The 19,937-nt window shown below is 48.9% G+C and overlaps 1 protein-coding gene across 2 annotated transcripts in view; it reads left to right on the forward strand.

Moving 5' to 3' along the window:
- LOC115087730 (CD209 antigen-like protein C) overlaps nucleotides 1-19,937 on the forward strand; it is an 85,698-nt gene that overhangs the window by 44,263 nt on the left and 21,498 nt on the right. The window contains exons 6-7 of one of the 2 annotated variants that reach the window (XM_029595250.1): nucleotides 15,179-15,259; nucleotides 15,714-15,859. In XM_029595250.1, coding sequence (XP_029451110.1) covers nucleotides 15,179-15,259; nucleotides 15,714-15,859 — 227 coding nt within the window. The remainder of the gene's footprint in view (nucleotides 1-15,178; nucleotides 15,260-15,713; nucleotides 15,860-19,937) is intronic. The other variant, XM_029595251.1, reaches the window with a different exon arrangement.

Genomic DNA, 19,937 nt, shown 5'->3' on the forward strand with positions numbered 1-19,937 from the left:
CTATGTTTCTATGTTTTTGATTCTGCAGTATTCTCATGGCTCACGACTTACCTGTTTAACAGTACTCAGCACATAGTTCTGGGAAATTATTTTCCTAGGGATTCAGGGGCTCCATAGAGTTCTGTCCTCTCAGCCCTACTTGGTAACATCTGCCTGTGTTCTCTCTGGAGACTGTGGGTGAATTTAGGAGCTGGGGAAAAGAGAGATGCTTTATCTCACTAGATTTCCATCAGTGACTGGTAATTGAGGGTTTATGGATTCTGATAGCCATAAAGGCTAGGAATAATTTCAGATTCTGTAGCCGCACATGAGTTCAATAGTGAAGGCGTCTTTTTTAAATTGCGTTTATTAGGCAAACTGAAACTAGTCCTGACTAACAGCAATTAGTGTTAATGAGCATTGACTGCTGTGGCTCGCTCTTTCTGCGGTTGCCTGTATTGTTTTAAAGCATTGCAGGCTGTCCAAACTGCAGTGGCCCAGATTGTAACAGGTGCACGGTTAAGTGACTGTATCACTCCAATTTGGGCTTCCCTGCATTAGTCGCCAGTTTAGTTATGAATTAAATTTAAAGTTCTGATTTTAATGTTAATGTTTAATGTTAACAACTTCTGTACTATAAGGTCTTCAGGGTGTGACTTGCTTGATGTTCCTTCTATGTGCTTGGCTCGCCTCTGCAGAACTCTTGCTAGGATTGTTTTCGGTCCCTGTGGAAAAGGCGACCTCATGCGTGGACAGCGGAATGTTAAAAAGGGTACATTTCAGCTGATCTGCAGACCCATTCAATTCCATCTTTGATTGCACCTGTCTTGCTGTAAGAATGTGGAGTGATTTTATCGGTTGTGTATGTAATTGGTTATGTACTGTATGTGTTTCTTGGTTTTATTATGAACTAAGAAAAAGTGCCCAGCGTAGCTCACTTAGGGGGTCATTTATCAAATCGCGTTATGGTGTTTTCGCATTCGTTAAGCACCTTTAACCAGCACATCTTCAGGCTTCATGGCCTACCTAAGGGCATCCTGTCTGATCGAGGGCCTCAATTTACTGACAGATTCTGGAAGGCTCTCTGCCAGAAGTTCGACATCACCCTAGATTACACATCCGCCTACCATCCACAAACCAACGGTCTCGCAGAAAGAACCAACCAGACCTTGAAACAATTCCTTCGTCTATATGTTAATGAGAAACAAGATAACTGGGCTAGCCTGCTACCCTGGGCCAAATTCGCGCTAAATTCCCATATCTCCGCAGCTACGGGAGCCTCCCCGTTTCAGATAGTGTATGGGAAACAGTCACGCCCGCCACTGCCCGTTCCCATCACGGTGGCATCTCCGACAGCTCAACTCTCTGCCGACGAGTTGCATCGTCTGTGGATATCCACGCAACGCGCCCTGATCAGGACCGGCCAAGCAGCTAAGAAATATGCTGACCAGCACAGGAGACCGTACCCGCCTCTCAAGCCGGGCCAAAAGGTTTGGTTGAGCACACAGTTCCTCTGCTTAAAGCTGCCATCATTGCGACTGGCCCCGCGATTCACCAGCCCGTTTTCCATCATCCGGCAGGTGGGAGCTGTCTCGTATCAACTTCGCCTCCCTCCACCTCTCAAGATTCACAACACATTCCACGTCTCCCTATTGAAGCCTCTGGTATTATCATGGCCTTCCAGCACGCCCCCGACCCCACAACCTGTCGCCGGAATTTGCTGGAGCAGTTCCACAAGGACCATCCAGCTAAACCCAGACCTCCGGGGAGACGCCCTAAAGAGGGGGGTACTGTTGTGTTCCACAGCCGTGGTGCCCCACGGCCATGGCCCCCTACCTTGTCCCCTCGCCGCGGGAGCCCCGGGGGAGGGCTCTGAACCGGGCCGTCGCCCCCGCGCAGCCTCTGGTGCTGATCGCTGCAGGGAGAGCCGTCCTGCTCCCCCCTCACAGCGTCCAGCAGCGTCTCTCCAGCGTCTCTCCTCCGCGGGGGAAAATCCAAGATGGCCGTCGCCATCCTTAGGTGCGAGGCCACGCCCCCTCCACTGATTTAAAGGGGCGGTATAGAAAAAGTTTTAAATTAAATTAAATTAAACCTGATCCCTTTAACAAGCCTCACCTGTTCCTCAGCAGCCTAAGCAGGGGAAGTATATAAGGAGACTTCCTCTGCTCGTCCAGTGACTTGGCAACGTCCTCCGGCACTGTCTAGTCTGCTTGCTTCGGTGAGTCTCTTGAGCTTTGGATCCTGTTCGGTCTTGATGTTCCCGGTTCCTGACTTTGGATTGGCTTACGGTGATTCTCTGGTGTACGACTTCGGATTGGCTTACGGTGATTCCCTGGTGTACGACTTCAGATTGGCAAGCGGTGATTCTCTGGTGCACGACTTCGGACTGGTGAGCGACAACCATCTGGCACTCAACCTAGGACTCCTTCAAGACTACTGTCTCCAAGGGCCCACCTAAGTCCCAGCGGCCTGGGTCCCTACGGGCTCCTCCTGGGGGGACCGCGGGCTTCCAGAGCGAAGCTCCAGTCAGCCCTTGCACCAACACCTGACCTCTCAAAGGTCCACCTAAGTCCCAGCAGTCTGGGTCCCTACGGGCTCCTCCTGGGGGGACCACAGACTTCCAGGGGTAAAGACACAGCTCCTCTTCTCGTCTCTCTTCCGTCTCTGCAGCCGCCCCAGTTCCCAGTGCCAAGGGTCAGCTGGTTCCGTCTTCTGCTCTGCCTCACCTCCCGACAAAAGAACCTACGGATTCTCCAAAAGGTATACCATCCTCCCGTCGGCCAAGGGTTCACAAGCCTGAGCATTACAATTATAACACAGAACGAAAGTTGAAAGGTTCTAATAGAGGCTTAAGATCTTGCAGTAGTTTTAACTTAAAGATGCTTTAACCACTGATTGAATATGTGGTTTCATGGAAAGTTGTGAGTCAATTACCACACCCGAATTACAGGCATTTTTTGATAAAGGGATTTCAGAACCTTTATTTATTTATTTATTTATTTATTTAAATTCTTTTAATATACCGATGCTCAAGACCAGGTCTTATCGTACCGGTTTACAATGAACTAGGGGGAAAAAACCAGTTAACAATGGAAGCAAGAAATTACATTATAACAGGGAATGTGGAACTTGGTTGTTAGAGAAAAAGGATAGGTTAAACAATTTCTAACTGGAGAACAAAGCAAATAAGCAGAAACGTGAGTGCTTACATGGTAAGCATTATATACAAAATTATGAATAAGTGTAGGTGGATTGGGATATGAAACTGGCTGTCCAAGTGATAAGACCTCGGTCTTTTTCACATTGATCAAGAAATTATTCTTGGAGAGCCAGTCCTGTTAGTAGAAAGACAATGAGCAAAGAATGAATTTGTGTCATGCCAAGTAGACTTCAGAGGAAAAAAAAACGGAATGTCCTCAGCGTAAAGTTTAAATGATACACCAAGCTGACCAAGTATTTGACATAATGGAATAAGATATATGTTGAATAGAACTGAGGAAAGAGATGAACCCTGGGGAACAGCAGACTGTGGGTAATGCCAAGAAGAGGTAAATGAATTGATCCTAATCTGATAAGTGTAGAAACATAGAAATGATGGCAGAAAAAGACCAATCAGCCCATCCAGTCTGCCCAGCAAGCTCCCACACTTATTTTCCCATACTTATCTGTTTCACCGACCACCATGTTCAGGGCACTTGTTGGTAACTGTTTGATTCAAATTTCCTGCCACCCTTCTGCCATTGATGCAGAGAGTAATGTTGGAGTTGCATCAAAGGTGAGCATAAGGCTTAATGGTTATGGGAAGTAACCGCTTCATCAAGCAAGTTACCCCGATGCTTGTTACCCAGACTGCACAGATCCATGCCTTGTTGGATGTTTTCTGAATGTAAATCCTCTTTTCCACATTTCTCCCTGCCATTGAAGCAGAGAGCAATGCTGTATATGCATTCAAAGTGAAGTATCAGGCTTAATTGGTTTAGGGTAGTAACCGCCTCAATAAGCAAGCAACTCCCATGCTTATTTGCTTACCCAGACTGTGTAGTTCAGTCCTTGTTGGTTGTTGTCTGAATGCAAATCTTTTCCACATTTCCTCTTGCCGTTGAAGCAGAGAGCAATGTTGGAGCTGCATTAACTGTGTGAAGGCTTTTTGAGTAAGGGTAGTAATTACCAGATAGTAGCCTCCATTCCAGCAAGCCACCCCCATGGCTCTTCTCTTCATTCCCATCTTCTAGCCTTTATGGATCCACAGTGTTTATCCCATGCCCCTTTCAAATCCTTTACAGTTTTAGTCTTCACCACTTCCTCCGGAAGGGCATTCCAGACATCCACCACCCTCTCCGTGAAGAAATACTTCCTGACATTGGTTCTGAGTCTTCCTCCCTGGAGTTTCAAATCGTGGCCCCTAGTTCTACTGATTTTTTTTCCATCAGAAAAGGTTTGTTGTTGACCATGGATCATTAAAACCTTTCAAGTATCTGAAAGTCCCTGCTCCTCCTCTCCTCCAGGGTATACATATTTAGGTTCTTCAGTCTCTCCTCGTACGTCATTTTATGAAGACCATCCACCTTTTTGGTCGCCCTTCTCTGGACCGCCTCCATCCTGTCTCTGTCCCTTTGGAGATATGGTCTCCAGGTGAGGGCTCACCAAAGCCCTGTACCAGGGGATCATCACTTCCTTTCTCTTACTAGATATACCTCTCTCTATGCAGCCCAGCATTCTTCTGGCTTTAGCTATCGCCTTGTCACATTGTTTCGCCAACTTCAGATCGTTAGACACTTTCACCCAAAGGTCTCTCTCCTGCTCCGTGCACATCAGCCCTTCACCCCCCATCAAATACTATTCTTTCGGATTTCCACACCCCATATGCATGACTCTGCACTTCTTGGCATTGAATCTCAGCTGCCATATCTTTGACCACTCTTCCAGCTTCCTTAAATCCCGTCTCATTCTCTCCACTCCTTCCGGCGTGTCCACTCTGTTGCAGATCTTAGTATCATCTGCAAAAAGACAAACCTATCCCGTCCGCAATGTCACTCACAAAGATATTGAACAGAACCAGTCCCAACACGAATCCTTGCGGCACTCTGCTTAACACCGCTCTCTCTTCAGAGTAAGTTCCATTTACCATCACACATTGTCTTCTGTCCATCAACCAGTTTGCAATCCAGGCCACCACCTCGGCACTCACTCCTAAGCTTCTCATTTTACTCACAAGCCTCCTGTGCGGGACCGTATCAAATGCTTTGCTGAAATCCAAGTAGATGACATCAAGCGTTCTTCCTCAATCCAATTCCCTAGTCACCCAATCAAAAAAGTCAATCAGATTTGTCTGACAGGACATTCCCCTGGTGAATCCATGCTGCCTCTGGTCCAGCAATTCTTCTGACTGTAGATAGTTCACTATTCTTTCTTTCAGCAGCGACTCCATTACTTTTCCCACCACTGAGGTGAGACTAACTGGCCTGTAGTTTCCAGCTTCCTATCTGCTCCCACTCTTGTGAAGCGGGACCACCACCACTCTTCTCCAATCACTCAGCACCACTCCCGTTTCTAGGGATCTATTGAACAGGCTACGCAGCGGACCCACCAGCATATCTCTGAGCTCCCTCAGTATCCTGGGATGAACCTCATCAGGCCCCATGGCTTTGTCCACTTTCAGTTTTCCTAGCTCTTCCCATACATTCTCTTCTGTAAACAGAGTTTCATCTACTCCACTCCCCTCCAGTTTCTTGTTAACTAGTGACGGTCCTTCTCCAGGATCCTCTTTAGTGAACACCGAATTGAAGTATTCGTTTAATATTTCTTCCATTTCTTCGTCTCTCTCCACACATTGATCCTTTTCACCTTTCAATTTCACTATACCACTTTGGACTTTTCTCCTTTCTCTGTTGTACCTGAAAAATGTTTTGTCACCTCGCTTTACCTCTTTGGCAATCCTTTCTTCTGCTTGATCTTTTGCTGTCTTGATTACTTTCTTCATCTCCCTCAGTTCCACCAGATATTCTTCCTTGTGATCCTCCCTTTGGGATCCTTTATATTTCTTAAACACTGTTCTTTTAGCTTTTATTTTATCAGCCACCTCCTTTGAGAACCAGATAGGTTTCATTTTTTTCTTGCTTTTCTTTACTTTTCTAACATATAGATTAGTTGCCTTGGTAATTGCTCTTTTTAGTTTGGCCCACTGTTGTTCCACATCTCTCTTGTTCTCCCAGCCTTCTAGTTCTTCCTCCAGGTACTTCCCCATTTCAACAAAGTCCATGTTTTTGAACTGCAAAACTCTGGTCTTCATGCGACTTCTCCGTATCCTATTTGTGATATGAAACCATACAGTTTGATGATCACTGGTGCTGAGGAAGGCACCCACCTGGACATTAGAGACATTATCTCCGTTAGTGAGCACTAAATTGAGTTTAGCTCCCTCCCTCATGGGTTCCATTACCATTGATTGAACAAGAAGAAAACCAATTGAGAACTATGCCCCTACGCCAATTTCTCTCAACTGCGACAGCAGGATACAATGATCCAGTGCTGATATCTAAAAGCACAAAGAGATAACTTGTGCCTGAGTCAGAACCGCGATGAAATATGTCTGAAAGAGAGATGAGGAGAGTCTCAGTGTTGTGTGCCTTACGGAAACCAAATTGATGTTGATTCAGCAACGAATGATGTTCAAGAAACTGTGGGTTATCAATAAATAAAAATGTGTGTGTGCGTGTACGCGTATGAGCCTGTGTGCACGTGCGAGCCTGTGTATGCTTGTGTGTGCTCGTGCATGCCTATGTGTGTATGCCTATGCCTGCCAATCCCTGTGGGTGGCAGCATGAGAGACAGACAGAGCATATTAGCAAATGTTACCTGGCATTGCTTGGGTTGTCTGGTCAATAACAGCCTGTGGGTGTGTATGGGGGGCATGTGCCCATATGTGTGGGCGCCTGTGCTTGTGTGAGTGTGTGTCTTCCCATGCACATACCAGTGTGCTTGTATGTGTATGTGCTTTGCAGATAGTTCATGTTGTCTTTGCACAGTGCACCTTCCACTGTTCCAGGTGCGATGGAGAAGTTATAGAGAAGGGCTACCAAAATGATAAGGGGAATGGAACAGCTCCCCTATGAGGAAAGACTAAAGAGGTTAGGACTTTTCAGCTTGGAGAAGAGACAGCTGAGGGGGGATGTGATAGAGGTGTTTAAAATCATGAGAAGTCTAGAATGGGTAGATGTGAATCGGTTATTTACTCTTTCGGATAATAGACTAGGGGGCACTCCATGAAGTTAGCATGGGGCACATTTAAAACTAATCGCAGAAAGTTCTTCTTCACTCAACGCACAATTAAACTCTGGAATTTGTTGCCAGAGGATGTGGTTAGTGCAGTTAGTATAGCTGTGCTTAAAAAAGGATTGGATAAGTTCTTGGAGGAGAAGTCCATTACCTGCTATTAATTAAGTTGACTTAGAAAATAGCCACTGCTATTACTAGCAACGGTAACATGGAATAGACTTAGTTTTTGGGTACTTGCCAGGTTCTTATGGCCTGGATTGGCCACTGTTGGAAACAGGATGCTGGGCTTGGTCTGACCCAGTATGGCATGTTCTTATGTTCTTATGACAGTGTGACCAACCAACTGACACAAGCCTTTTATATACATAAGTGTTGCGGTCTCGGCCGCCACGGGGGCGTCCGAGCCCTTACCTTCCCTCCAGGTCCCGGGTCTGGGCCGCGGTCCGCGGGCTCGGAGCCCGTGCGGGCAGCATGGGCCTAGTTCCTCCTCGTGGGAGACGCCGCCGGCCGTCGCGGGGGACTCCTCCCCTTCGGGGGAACGCGCGCGCGCGACGGGAGGGTTTTTCTGCTGTCAGCACCCGGATGTGCTGACACGCCCCCCGTGATGTCAGACGCCGGGTAGGGATTTAAACCGGGACCCGGGGCTTTTCGAATTGCCTTGCAACGAGGTTCCTTCCTTGAAGTACTAGTTGCCTTGCTGCTACCCGGTTCCTGATTCCTGTTGCCTGCACTTGGATTCCAGCTTGTCTTCTGCCTGCCTTGATCCCGGTTCGTGACTCCGATTCCAGCTTGTCTTCTGCCTGCCTTGATCCCGGTTCGTGACTCCGATTCCAGCTTGTCTTCTGCCTGCCTTGACCCCGTTTCGTGACTCCGATTCCAGCTTGTCTTCTGCCTGCCTTGATCCCGGTTCGTGACTCCGATTCCAGCTTGTCTTCTGCCTGCCTTGACCCCGGTTCGTACTCCGATTCCTGCTTGCCTGCCATCTGCCTAGACTCCGGTCCGTACTTCACTCCTGGGCTTCTTCACCCTCGCCTAAGTCCCAGCGGTCCGGGTCCCTACGGGCTTCTCCTGGGGGGACCTCGGACTTCCAGGGCGAAGACTCCTAAGACCTTGCGACCCGGGCTCTCACAGCTCCTCTGGAGGAGTCGCGGGTTTCCAGGTGAAGCTCCAGTTACCCAGTGGGAGTTCTGCCTCCCGACTGTTCCCGCCGGGCAGTCGGCCTAAGGATCCACTTCCGGATTTTGTCTATCACAACAGTTTGCAAGGCCATGGATCCGGCAGACCTCGCCGGGCTACAGGCCATTCCGGGTTTGGCCCAACGCTTAGTTCAGCAACAACAAGTTTTGGACTCTCTGGCCGCTACTGTAGAGCGGTTGGCAGCTCGCATGGATGTCGAGCCGCCCGCACCTGTACAGGTACCGGTACCTGCTCCTGTACCGCTGGTAACCTTCCAGACTCCGACACAGCTTCCAGCCCCATCCCGCTACTCTGGGGATGCCAAGGCGTGCCGAGGGTTTTTAAACCAATGTTACGTGCGCTTTGCCCTTTTGCCTAACCAGTTCCCTACTGACGGCGCCAAGGTGGCGTACATTTTTTCCCTTTTGGATGGACGGGCCTTGAACTGGGCTTCACCCATGTGGGAGAATAGTGATCCGGCTCTGGGCGATTTGAACCGTTTTGTTGAAGAGTTTAAAGCGGCTTTTGATGAGCCAGCACGACAAGCTTCCGCTACTACTGAGTTGCTCCAGCTTCGGCAAGGAACACGGTCTCTTGCGGACTATGCATTGGATTTCCGCACACTCGCCCACGAGGTAGGCTGGCAGGATGAAGCTCTACGGGGCGTTTTTCTGGAGGGCTTAGCAGGCCGTATAAAGGATGAGCTAGCGGCTCGCGATCTGCCAGAAAACCTCAACTCTCTTATTGACCTTGCGGGTCGAATCGATCGGCGTTTACAGCAGAGGGCGAGAGAGGCTCGCCCTTTTCGACGCCTGACATCTGTGGCACCAAAGACCCTGAATTCTGGCTCTCGAGGTACTACCGCCTCTTCAGCAACTTCTTCGGAGGAGCCCATGCAATTGGGTCGTTCTTCTTTGTCGCCCGAGGAAAGGCAGCGTCGCCGCGACCTGAGGTTGTGTCTGTACTGTGGCGGTAAGGGTCACTACCTTGCGCAATGCAAGGAACGAGCGGAAAACTCCCGCGCCTAGAGGTAAGGGAGGAGTGTCCCCTAGGCTGCCTTAGCACTGCTCCTCCATGTACCATACCAGTAACTTTGGAATACCCGGGTGGTTCTTTTTCCACGCAAGCCTTGGTCGACTCCGGGGCTGGAGGCAACTTCATTTCTAAGGAGTTCGTGCAACAGTTGTCTCTTTCTACACGAACTAGGACTCCTGCCTTGAGGGTAACCTCTATTCAGGGTACTCCTCTATCTGGGTGCATTTCCACAGAGACCTTCCCGCTTATTCTGCAGACGGGGTTATTGCACACCGAAGAAATTTCATTTCTGATTCTGGAGAAAGCTGTACATCCGATGGTCCTTGGTCTACCCTGGCTCCAAAAGCACTCTCCAGTAATCCGGTGGAAGGACTTTCAGATCACCCAGTGGAGCCCCGACTGTTTCCAGTCCTGTCTCCAAGCTAAGAAAGTCCACCGGATTCCATTGGCACTCATCGAACCGGAGTTACCGGCCCCGTACGCGGATTTTATGGATGTCTTCTCCAAAGAGAAAGCGGAACTGTTACCACACCACCGACCTTTTGACTGTGCTATTGAACTGCTCCCGGGTTCTACTCCTCCTCGGGGACGCGTATACCCTTTGTCTCAGCCTGAGACTCGGGCTATGTCGGAATACATTACCGAAAATCTGGCGAAGGGCTTCATCCGCCCTTCAAAGTCTCCCGCAGGAGCTGGTTTCTTTTTTGTTGCAAAGAAGGACGGAGCCTTACGGCCGTGCATAGACTACCGTGGGCTCAACGCCATCACCAAGAAGAATCGCTACCCGCTGCCTCTTATCCCAGAGTTGTTGGACAGACTCCAGGGGGCTCAAGTTTTCACCAAATTGGATCTGCGCGGTGCATACAACTTGGTCCGGATCCGTCCCGGGGATGAATGGAAGACGGCGTTCAATACCCGGGACGGCCATTACGAATACTTAGTAATGCCCTTTGGGCTGTGTAATGCCCCTGCCGTCTTCCAGCACTTAATGAACGAGATTCTACGAGAGTTACTACATTCCTGTGTAATAGTCTATTTGGACGACGTGCTAATACATTCTCCAGACCTTTCCTCCCATCGACAACATGTGAGACAAGTCCTCCAGATCCTACGGGACCATCACCTGTATGCGAAATTTGAGAAATGTCTCTTTGAGCGGGAGTCGTTACCCTTCTTAGGGTATATAGTGTCCTCTACCGGTTTCCGGATGGATCCCAGCAAGGTGTCCGCCATCAAGAAGTGGCCCCGCCCTGAAGGGCTTAAAGCGTTGCAGCGGTTTTTGGGGTTTGCTAACTTCTATAGACACTTCATTCCCCAGTACTCTCATTTGGTGGCACCTTTAACTGCTTTGACTCGGAAGGGGGCTAACACCCGTCTATGGCCTGAAGAAGCTTGCGAGGCTTTTGATCAGTTAAAGAAGGCGTTTCTCCAGGATACTTGTCTACGTCACCCGGATCCCACTCGGCCATTCTTTGTTGAAGTAGACGCTTCGAATATTGCGGTGGGAGCGGTCCTTTCGCAAGTTTCTACTACCGGACATCTCCTACCCTGCTCCTATTTCTCCAGAAAGTTTTCTTCAGCTGAGTGTAATTACGGCATAGGAGATAAGGAGTTGCTGGCCGTCAAACTTGCACTGGAAGAATGGAGACAGTGGTTGGAGGGCTCTCTCCATCCGGTCACGATTTACACTGATCATAGGAATCTGGAGTTCTTAAACCAGGCCCAACGATTGAATCCCAGACAAGCACGTTGGTCACTCTTCTTTAACCGTTTTGATTTCATATTAAAATATCGGCCAGCCGCGAAGAACGTTCGGGCAGATGCACTCTCCCGTTATGAAATTCAGGAGGAAAAGGAAAATTGTCCCCAACACATCATTGACCCGGCTAAGATCCAGGTGGCCAGTTCCACTGTTTCTACTCTAGGTCGAGTTGTGGTTTCCCGCAGGGACCGAAGAAAGGCGTTAGCCTGGGCCCACGATTCCCTTTCAGGAGGTCATGCTGGCAGAGCGAGGACTCTCGATCTACTAAATCGCTATTACTGGTGGCCTCAAATCCGTCAGGATGTACGGTTGTATGTGGATTCGTGTCCAGTATGTGCTCGGCAAAAACCCTTGAATGGCCGGTCCTGGGGCCTGCTGCACCCACTACCTATTCCCGCGGAACCGTGGTCCCACATTGCCACGGATTTTGTGGTGGATCTGCCATCCTCAGAAGGTAATACGGTCATTTGGGTAACCGTAGACCGTTTCTCTAAAATGATCCATTTGGTGCCTCTGCCTAAACTACCCTCTGCACCTGAGCTCGCGCTTTTGTTTACTCAACACATCTTCCGGGCTCATGGACTACCTCAGAGTATCGTATCTGACAGAGGACCACAGTTTACGGCCCGTTTCTGGCGTGCCCTTTGTAAGAAATTTGGGGTACAGCTGAATTTGTCTACGGCTTTCCACCCACAGACCAATGGTCAAACGGAGCGCACTAATCGTACTCTTAAGACTTTCCTCCGAAGTTTTGTTTCTGAGAAGGGGACTAACTGGGTTTCTCTTCTGCCTTGGGCTGAGTTCGCCTACAACAACCACACCCATGCCATCACGGGACGAACGCCTTTTCAGATTGTGTTTGGTCGCCACCCGCGGCCCCCAATACCAGTACCTGTTTCCGTTCCTTCCCCTGCTGCACTAACCACAGCAAGTCAAGTGCATCGTCTCTGGAGGAGTATTCAGCACAGACTAACCAGCGCAGCGAAGAAGTCTCAGCAGTTTGCTAATCGCCACCGACGTCCTGCACCAGTCTTCCTGCCAGGCACCAAGGTTTGGCTCAGCACCCGGAATCTTCACCTACCCAATCGTTCTCGCAAATTGGTTCCCCGTTACTGCGGCCCTTTCCAAGTTGCGGAACGTATAGGAGCGGTATCTTATAGACTTCGTCTTCCCACTACCCTGCGCATACATAACGTTTTTCACGTCTCCTTGCTGAAACCGGTGGTTTCTTCACGCTTCCATCACCCCTCCTCGGATGCACTTTCTTCTGCTTCTTCAGGTGAGAATACGTATCAAGTACGGGAGGTTCTGGACGTCCGCTTCCACGCCCGTCGCTGGGAGTACCTGCTGGCATGGGAGGGGTGCGGTCCCGAGGAGGACTCGTGGGAACCAGCTCGGAACATCTTGGACAAATCACTGCTAACTCAGTTCCATTTGGACAATCCTGGGAAACTTGGCCCTCGGCGGAGAGGGCGTAAGGGAGGGGGTACTGTTGCGGTCTCGGCCGCCACGGGGGCGTCCGAGCCCTTACCTTCCCTCCAGGTCCCGGGTCTGGGCCGCGGTCCGCGGGCTCGGAGCCCGTGCGGGCAGCATGGGCCTAGTTCCTCCTCGTGGGAGACGCCGCCGGCCGTCGCGGGGGACTCCTCCCCTTCGGGGGAACGCGCGCGCGCGACGGGAGGGTTTTTCTGCTGTCAGCACCCGGATGTGCTGACACGCCCCCCGTGATGTCAGACGCCGGGTAGGGATTTAAACCGGGACCCGGGGCTTTTCGAATTGCCTTGCAACGAGGTTCCTTCCTTGAAGTACTAGTTGCCTTGCTGCTACCCAGTTCCTGATTCCTGTTGCCTGCACTTGGATTCCAGCTTGTCTTCTGCCTGCCTTGATCCCGGTTCGTGACTCCGATTCCAGCTTGTCTTCTGCCTGCCTTGACCCCGGTTCGTGACTCCGATTCCAGCTTGTCTTCTGCCTGCCTTGACCCCGGTTCGTGACTCCGATTCCAGCTTGTCTTCTGCCTGCCTTGATCCCGGTTCGTGACTCCGATTCCAGCTTGTCTTCTGCCTGCCTTGACCCCGGTTCGTACTCCGATTCCTGCTTGCCTGCCATCTGCCTAGACTCCGGTCCGTACTTCACTCCTGGGCTTCTTCACCCTCGCCTAAGTCCCAGCGGTCCGGGTCCCTACGGGCTTCTCCTGGGGGGACCTCGGACTTCCAGGGCGAAGACTCCTAAGACCTTGCGACCCGGGCTCTCACAGCTCCTCTGGAGGAGTCGCGGGTTTCCAGGTGAAGCTCCAGTTACCCAGTGGGAGTTCTGCCTCCCGACTGTTCCCGTCGGGCAGTCGGCCTAAGGATCCACTTCCGGATTTTGTCTATCACAACAGATAAGGGTAGATATTCAAAAGTTATCCATCTAAATGGCTTAGCTGTGATATTCAACAAGAATATCCAGCTAATTTCAAGCCAGATAACTCTTTATCCGGCTAGAATTTAGCAGGATATGTCTGGGGCATTCCTGGGTTGGGTGGTAGGTGTTCCGGGGAGGAGCAGAGTGAGCCTATTAGGTTCACCGGCTAATTCTGATATTCAGAGTTAGCTGGTGAACATATCCGGCTAGCTTTTAAGATAGCCATGTATATTTAGTGGCGCTGCTGCTGTGCTGCTGAATGTCCTGGTTTGGTTAAGCCAGATAGGTGTATCCGGCTAATTTATCTAGCCACTCAGTGGTTGAATGTCGTGTATAAATGCTTTAAATAAAACATTTCTCTTCAGCTTGGCATCTAAAGTTAAGTCTCTCCTCCTGGAGGTGACTAGTGTTTGATCTTTTGATCAGCATTATATATTGCAGCTCCACAGGTGACTATAGAGGGACTCAGAGCTACCTATGGCTCCTTGTGGTCGGGGGGGGGGGGGGCAAAATAGCTATAGAAACAGAAAACAGAGAGAGGCAGATAAAGGCCAAAAGGCCCATCCAATCTGGCCTTGCCTGGTCTTCTGGAAGGGCTAGGGAGGGAGGCAGCCTTCCTACAGCTCCAGAGGCTTTCATCATTTAAACACAAGCGTGACAATCTTATTTCTAATGGGAACTCTTTGGGGGGTCCTCTAACCTGGGAAAATGAAGAAGCGTTTAGGGACACAATTTTCAGATGTTATCTGCGGGTGCAATTTACCTGTTTCAAAGTGAAAGGTCTCCTGCTTGCGCCCTTAGGGTTGCCAACCGATGTCAGATTTTCAGGTCAGTCTGATGCAGTCCTGCATGCATGAAATTATGGTTCAGTTTCCCTGAGAAAAGCAAGACTACGAGTCCCCTGCATGCAATGGGATAAACCCAGAACCGGATCGACTTGTCCTGAAGATCTGGAGACAGTTGGCAACCCTAGCACCTGGGCCATTTACGCTTGCTTTCTTCCACACTCCCAAGCCGAACACCTCCTCTGCCTGGGGGAGCCTCCGCACAACCTGCACTGCTGCAGGGTCCACCGGGACGTTTTTACCGAAATCTTGCACCCATTTCCAAAGGAAAAAGCCAGGCACACTGTTATTGTGCCCCGGGGAAAAGCCTCTGCACAGATTTGTGCCCGCCACTTCTGAGGAGCCGTCCCCCGAGCTAGCAGTGTGCGTCCTGTTCCCCGCATGCAAACCCGCTGGTAATGCATCAGGAAATAGCCCGGGTGCTTTTAGCTGCATGGCACGAGGGAGGGAAGATTTCAGATGCTCAGGGTCCCGTGCAGCAATGGCCTCGTGCATTGTTCGCGCGTGCATTATTACAGTCACGAGCAGGGAAGGGGAACCCCGCTTTCTAGAGCCAGGGGCCCCATCCACAGGTTTCCAGAATTCAGTGGCCTGCAGTCCTCGTCCCCGCCAGCAGGAGACGCAGGGAGCTGTGGGAAAAGTGGTACAAAATCAGGGCAACGTGAAAGCATCCCAAGAGTGTCATTTTTTTTCACTGTGTTTACAGTTTCTCAGCAGCTGGAACAGCTGCAGGTGGAGCAGGAAAAGATGCGAGATGTGCTGCAGAAACTCTTAACAAAGACTTACGGTACGTCCCCTCTTTCCTACGCCCCTCTGTATGGGGTGAAGGGGGGGGGGTCAGATTTGCGCGGTGCTGGTCTCCCCTAGGAGTCTTTCTTCTACTGCTAATCCCTCATTCTAATGCTAATTCCCAACCCTTTCCTTTCAGGGGGCTGTTAAGTTATAAGACTTCTCCTAAGCAGGCTAATGTTCACTATTTTTTGCAGGATTCTGAAAATTAAAATCTACTCTGTTAGCTTGCTATTTGGTTTAAAGGTATGGTGTTATAAGACCGATATTTTATGGGGGGTTTTATGTTTTAGAGTGTTGTTAATTGCTTTGAATGGATTGTAGCTGAAGAGGGTGTTATATTAAGAATTATTAACTGCTCATTCTGTTCTCCATGGCCCTGCAGCAAGCCTGGGGCGTCCTGTGCTGCTCCTCACTGCCTGCATGACTCTTGCACCTTGTCTGCTTCACAGAGCCTCCAAAGTGTGGAGAGAAGTGGGTCCAGTTCCAGAACAGCTGCTACTACTTTTCCAGCAGCAGCAAGACCTGGAAGGATGCCAGAAAGTACTGCATGGACAACGACGCTGACCTGGTTGTAGTCAACAACCAGGAGGAACAGGTACCATGAGCTCCCAACCTCAGCCAGCCCTGCTTTTCACCCGTTGCCTGTCAGGAAAAAACAATCCTTGAACATTCACTAAACATTCTCACATATCATTCAATTAAAAAAAAATCAAAGAACATGCTCCTGATTACAGATCAATTATTTAAAATGTTGCTTTGATGAAAACATAGACCTACTTTCAAAATGACTTGGTCAGTTGAATCACTTTCACACAAAATCAAGGCATCAGTAAGCTGTACTCATCAAATCTCCAAAGGCAAGGCTCCAATCCAGAAGCCTTAACCTCTTTAGCCTTTCCTCATAGGGCAACTGTTCCATCCCCTTTATCATTTTGGTTGCCCTTGTCTCTACTTTCTCCATCGCAACTATATCTTTTTTGAGATGCGGCGACCAGAATTATACACAGTATTCAAGGTGCGGTCTCACCATGGAGCGATACAGAGGCAATATGACATTTTCCGTTTTATTAACCATTCCCTTCCTAATAATTTCTAACATTATTTGCTTTTTTGACTGCTGCAGCACACTGAGCCAATGATTTCAATGAATTGTCCACTGTGATGCCTAGATCTTTTTCCTGGGTGATAACTCCTAATATGGAACCTAACATCGTGTAACTACAGCATGGGTTATTTTTCCCTGTATGCATCACCTTGCACTTATCCACATTAAATTTTATCTGCCATTTGAATGCCCAATCTTCCAGTCTCGCAAGGTCCTCTTGCAATTTATCACAATCCGCTTGTGATTTAACTACTCTGAATAGTTTTGTATCATCTGCAAATGTGATAACCTCACTCGTCGTATTCCTTTCCAGATCATTTATAAATATATTGAAAAGCACTGGTCCAAGTACAGATCCCTGAGGCACTCCACTGTTTACCCTTTTCCACTGAGAAAATTGACCATTTAATCCTACTCTCTGTTTCCTGTCTTTTAAACAGTTTGTAATCCACGAAAGGACATCACCTCTTATCCCATGACTTTTTAGTTTTCTTAGGAGACTGTCATGAGGGACTTTGTCAAACATCTTCTGAAAATCCAAATACACCACATCTACCGGTTCACATTTATCCACATGTTCAAAACAAATGTAGCAGATTTGTGGGGCAAGACTTCCATTAGGTAAATCCATGCTGGTTGTGTCCCTTTAAACTATGTTTATCTATATATTCTGTGATTTTGTTCTTTGAATAGTCTCCACTATTTTTCATGGCACTGAAGTAGGCTCACTGGTCTATAGTTTCCCAGATCACCCCTGGAGCCCTTTTTAAATATCAGGTTACATTGGCCACCTTCCAGTCTTCAGGTAAAATGGATGATTATAATGATAGGTTACAAATTTTTATGATTGGTCTGAAATGTCCTTTTTGAGTTTTTTCAGAACCCAGGTAGGTATACCATCTGGTCCAGGTGATTTGCTACTTTTCAGTTTGTCAATCTGGCCCACAACATCTTCCAGGTTCACCGTGGTTTGGTTCAGTTCATCGGAATCATCATCTTTGAAAATCAGCTCCGGAATTGATATCTCCCTGACATCTTCATTAGTAAACATGGAAGCAAAGAATTCATTTAGTCTTTCCGCAATGGCCTTATCTTTCCTAAGAGCCCCTTTAACCCCTCGGTCATCTAACAGTCCAACCAAATCCCTTGCAGGTTTTTTGCTTTGGTTATATTATTTAAAATTTTTCTTCTGAGTTCTGCCTCTGCTGCCAACTTCTTTTCAAATTCTTTCTTAGACTGTCTTATCAATGTTTTACATTTAACTTGCCAATGCTTTTGCTTTTTCCTATTTTCTTCAAATGGATCTTTCTTCCAGTTTTTGAAGGAAGATTTTTTGACTGAAATAGCCTCTTTCATCCTACCTTTTAATCATGCTGGTAATCGCTTGGCTTTCTGCCATCTGGACTACGCTTCTAAGATGGAATTTTTAAACAATGTCTTCGACTATTGTACACTCTTGACCTTTGTAGCTGCAATTTTCAGGTTTGTTTTTTTTAACTATTTTCCTCATTTTGTCAAAGTTTTCCTTTTGAAAGTTTAGTGCTAGAGCCGTGGATTTACCTACTGACCCCTTTCAATCATTAATTCAAATTTGATCATATTATGATCACTATCACTAAATCACCTCACCAACATTACCTTTCTCACTAAATCCTGTGTTCCACTGAGAATTATATCTAAAATTGTTCCCTCTCTTGTCGGTTCCAGAACCAATTGCTCCATAAAACTGTCATTTATTCCATCCAGGAACTTTATCTCTCTAGCATGTCCTGATCTTACACTTACCCAGCCAATATTGGGGTAATTGAAATCTCAGTACCACATTAAGGGTAAGTATACTGTTGCACCAGAGGTGCACCCTTGGGCCAAGGTGCAGTTGGCGCTTCCCATAGGAAGGATCCTACGGGTCTCCACCGTCAGCAGGCAGAGAGGGTTGATGGACGAAGGCCAGCTGGTGCTTCACCAATATCAGCCCTCGTTCCCCGCGGGTTGAGCCTTTGGGTGCCGGGGCCAGCTGAAATTATGTGGCCTCCGTCAGTGGATGTCGATGGGTGGATCTTGGTCAGCCCAGAGGCAGCAACTAGTGTAGGTATCAGTCTGTACTGGATGAGGCGGAGTCCCAGAGACCCAGGAGCCAATAGGAACACAGTTTGACAGAGGGTGCCCGAGCAAGAGCAGGCTGAAGCCTGAATGAACCACGTCCAGGACAAAAGCTGATGAGGTGTCTTTAAGCAAGCTGGGATCAGGGCTGGCGGCAATCTGGAAGCAGTGGCAAAGAAGGCTGAGGTCTAGACAAGGAGAGAGTCAAAAAGATGGTCAGACGAAGCAGGTCCAGGGCTGGAGAGAAGCAATGGCATAGTCAAGTGATGCAGAGGTCCAGGGCTGGAGAGAGGCAACAGAGTAGTCAGGCAATGCAGAGGTCCGGGGCTGGAGTGTTGCGACCGTCTGTCTTCGAAGGCTTCGCCCCACCTACCTCTCTCACTACTTGCGGCTCCTCCCGCTCACCTTGGACTACTGGCTGCTGCGGCGTCTGTTTGCCATCCTCTCCGGCGTCCCCGGACCGGCTTTGGTGCTGCCTCCTGCCATGCTCCTCCAAGGTACCTTAGGGTGCGTGCGCGCACGCCGCCCTCATCTTTATTTCCACGTTGGTGCGAACCTCAGGGGCATCCCCCTGATATGATGTCACACTGCCCGGATATTTAAGCCTACAGTATTTGCTAGCTCATCAAGTTAGCAACGGAAACCCTATGGATGGGATTTGCTCTCTGTATCGAAGCTGCTCTGCCACTCCAGCACTATCTGGAACTCTTACACCCTTCGGGGTTACTAACGGGGTACCCGCTCCTCTGGGGCCTCTTCTGATTCTTTCAGGTGCTATCAGGAAACTGGTACTCGCTCCTCAAGGGCCCATGTTCCCTGAGTCGCTGCCTGCATCTTCAAACCTTTCTACTTGGAAGGCTTTACTAACAGTTTCCATCTGTGAGTACAACTACCATCTATTCCACAGTACTGCTTCCCTGGAACCAGGTACTTGCTCCTCGAGGGCCTGCCCTCTGTTCCGGTGCCAGACCTCTCATCTAGTGGAATCTCTGTTACTGCTACATGAGTACAATACAACTAAGTCTCTCTGCTCTAAGGGATCAGGCACTCGCTCCTCGAGGGCCTGCTCTCCCTGTCTCGGTGCTTCTCCTAATTCTATCTGGGACTCTGAATGCTTATTGTGTACTCATAACTCTCAGTCTCTTTCCACTACAGCACTGCCTAGCAGAGGATTTGCTGTTCCAGCGTTCTGTGGGAGACCTGCCCAGCCGGGCTCAACATCCACTACTCACTACTGCCACCTATGGTAGTTTCCAAAACTGTTTAATAAAAGATTCAAATCTGTGTTTGTGTGTTCAGAGTCTAGGCCTGACTGGGCGTGGTCAGCTGCCACAGTGTCCAAGGATCCACCCAAACATCAATAATCATAACATGGAGAGAAGCAACGGAGTAGTCAGGCAATGCAGAGGTCAAACCTGGTCAGCAATCCAAAGGAGAGACACAGGAACAGGAACAAGGAAACAGGAAT

Source organism: Rhinatrema bivittatum, chromosome 3 (genome assembly GCF_901001135.1).
Source record: "Rhinatrema bivittatum chromosome 3, aRhiBiv1.1, whole genome shotgun sequence".
In the NCBI taxonomy this organism is placed as follows: domain Eukaryota; kingdom Metazoa; phylum Chordata; class Amphibia; order Gymnophiona; family Rhinatrematidae; genus Rhinatrema; species Rhinatrema bivittatum.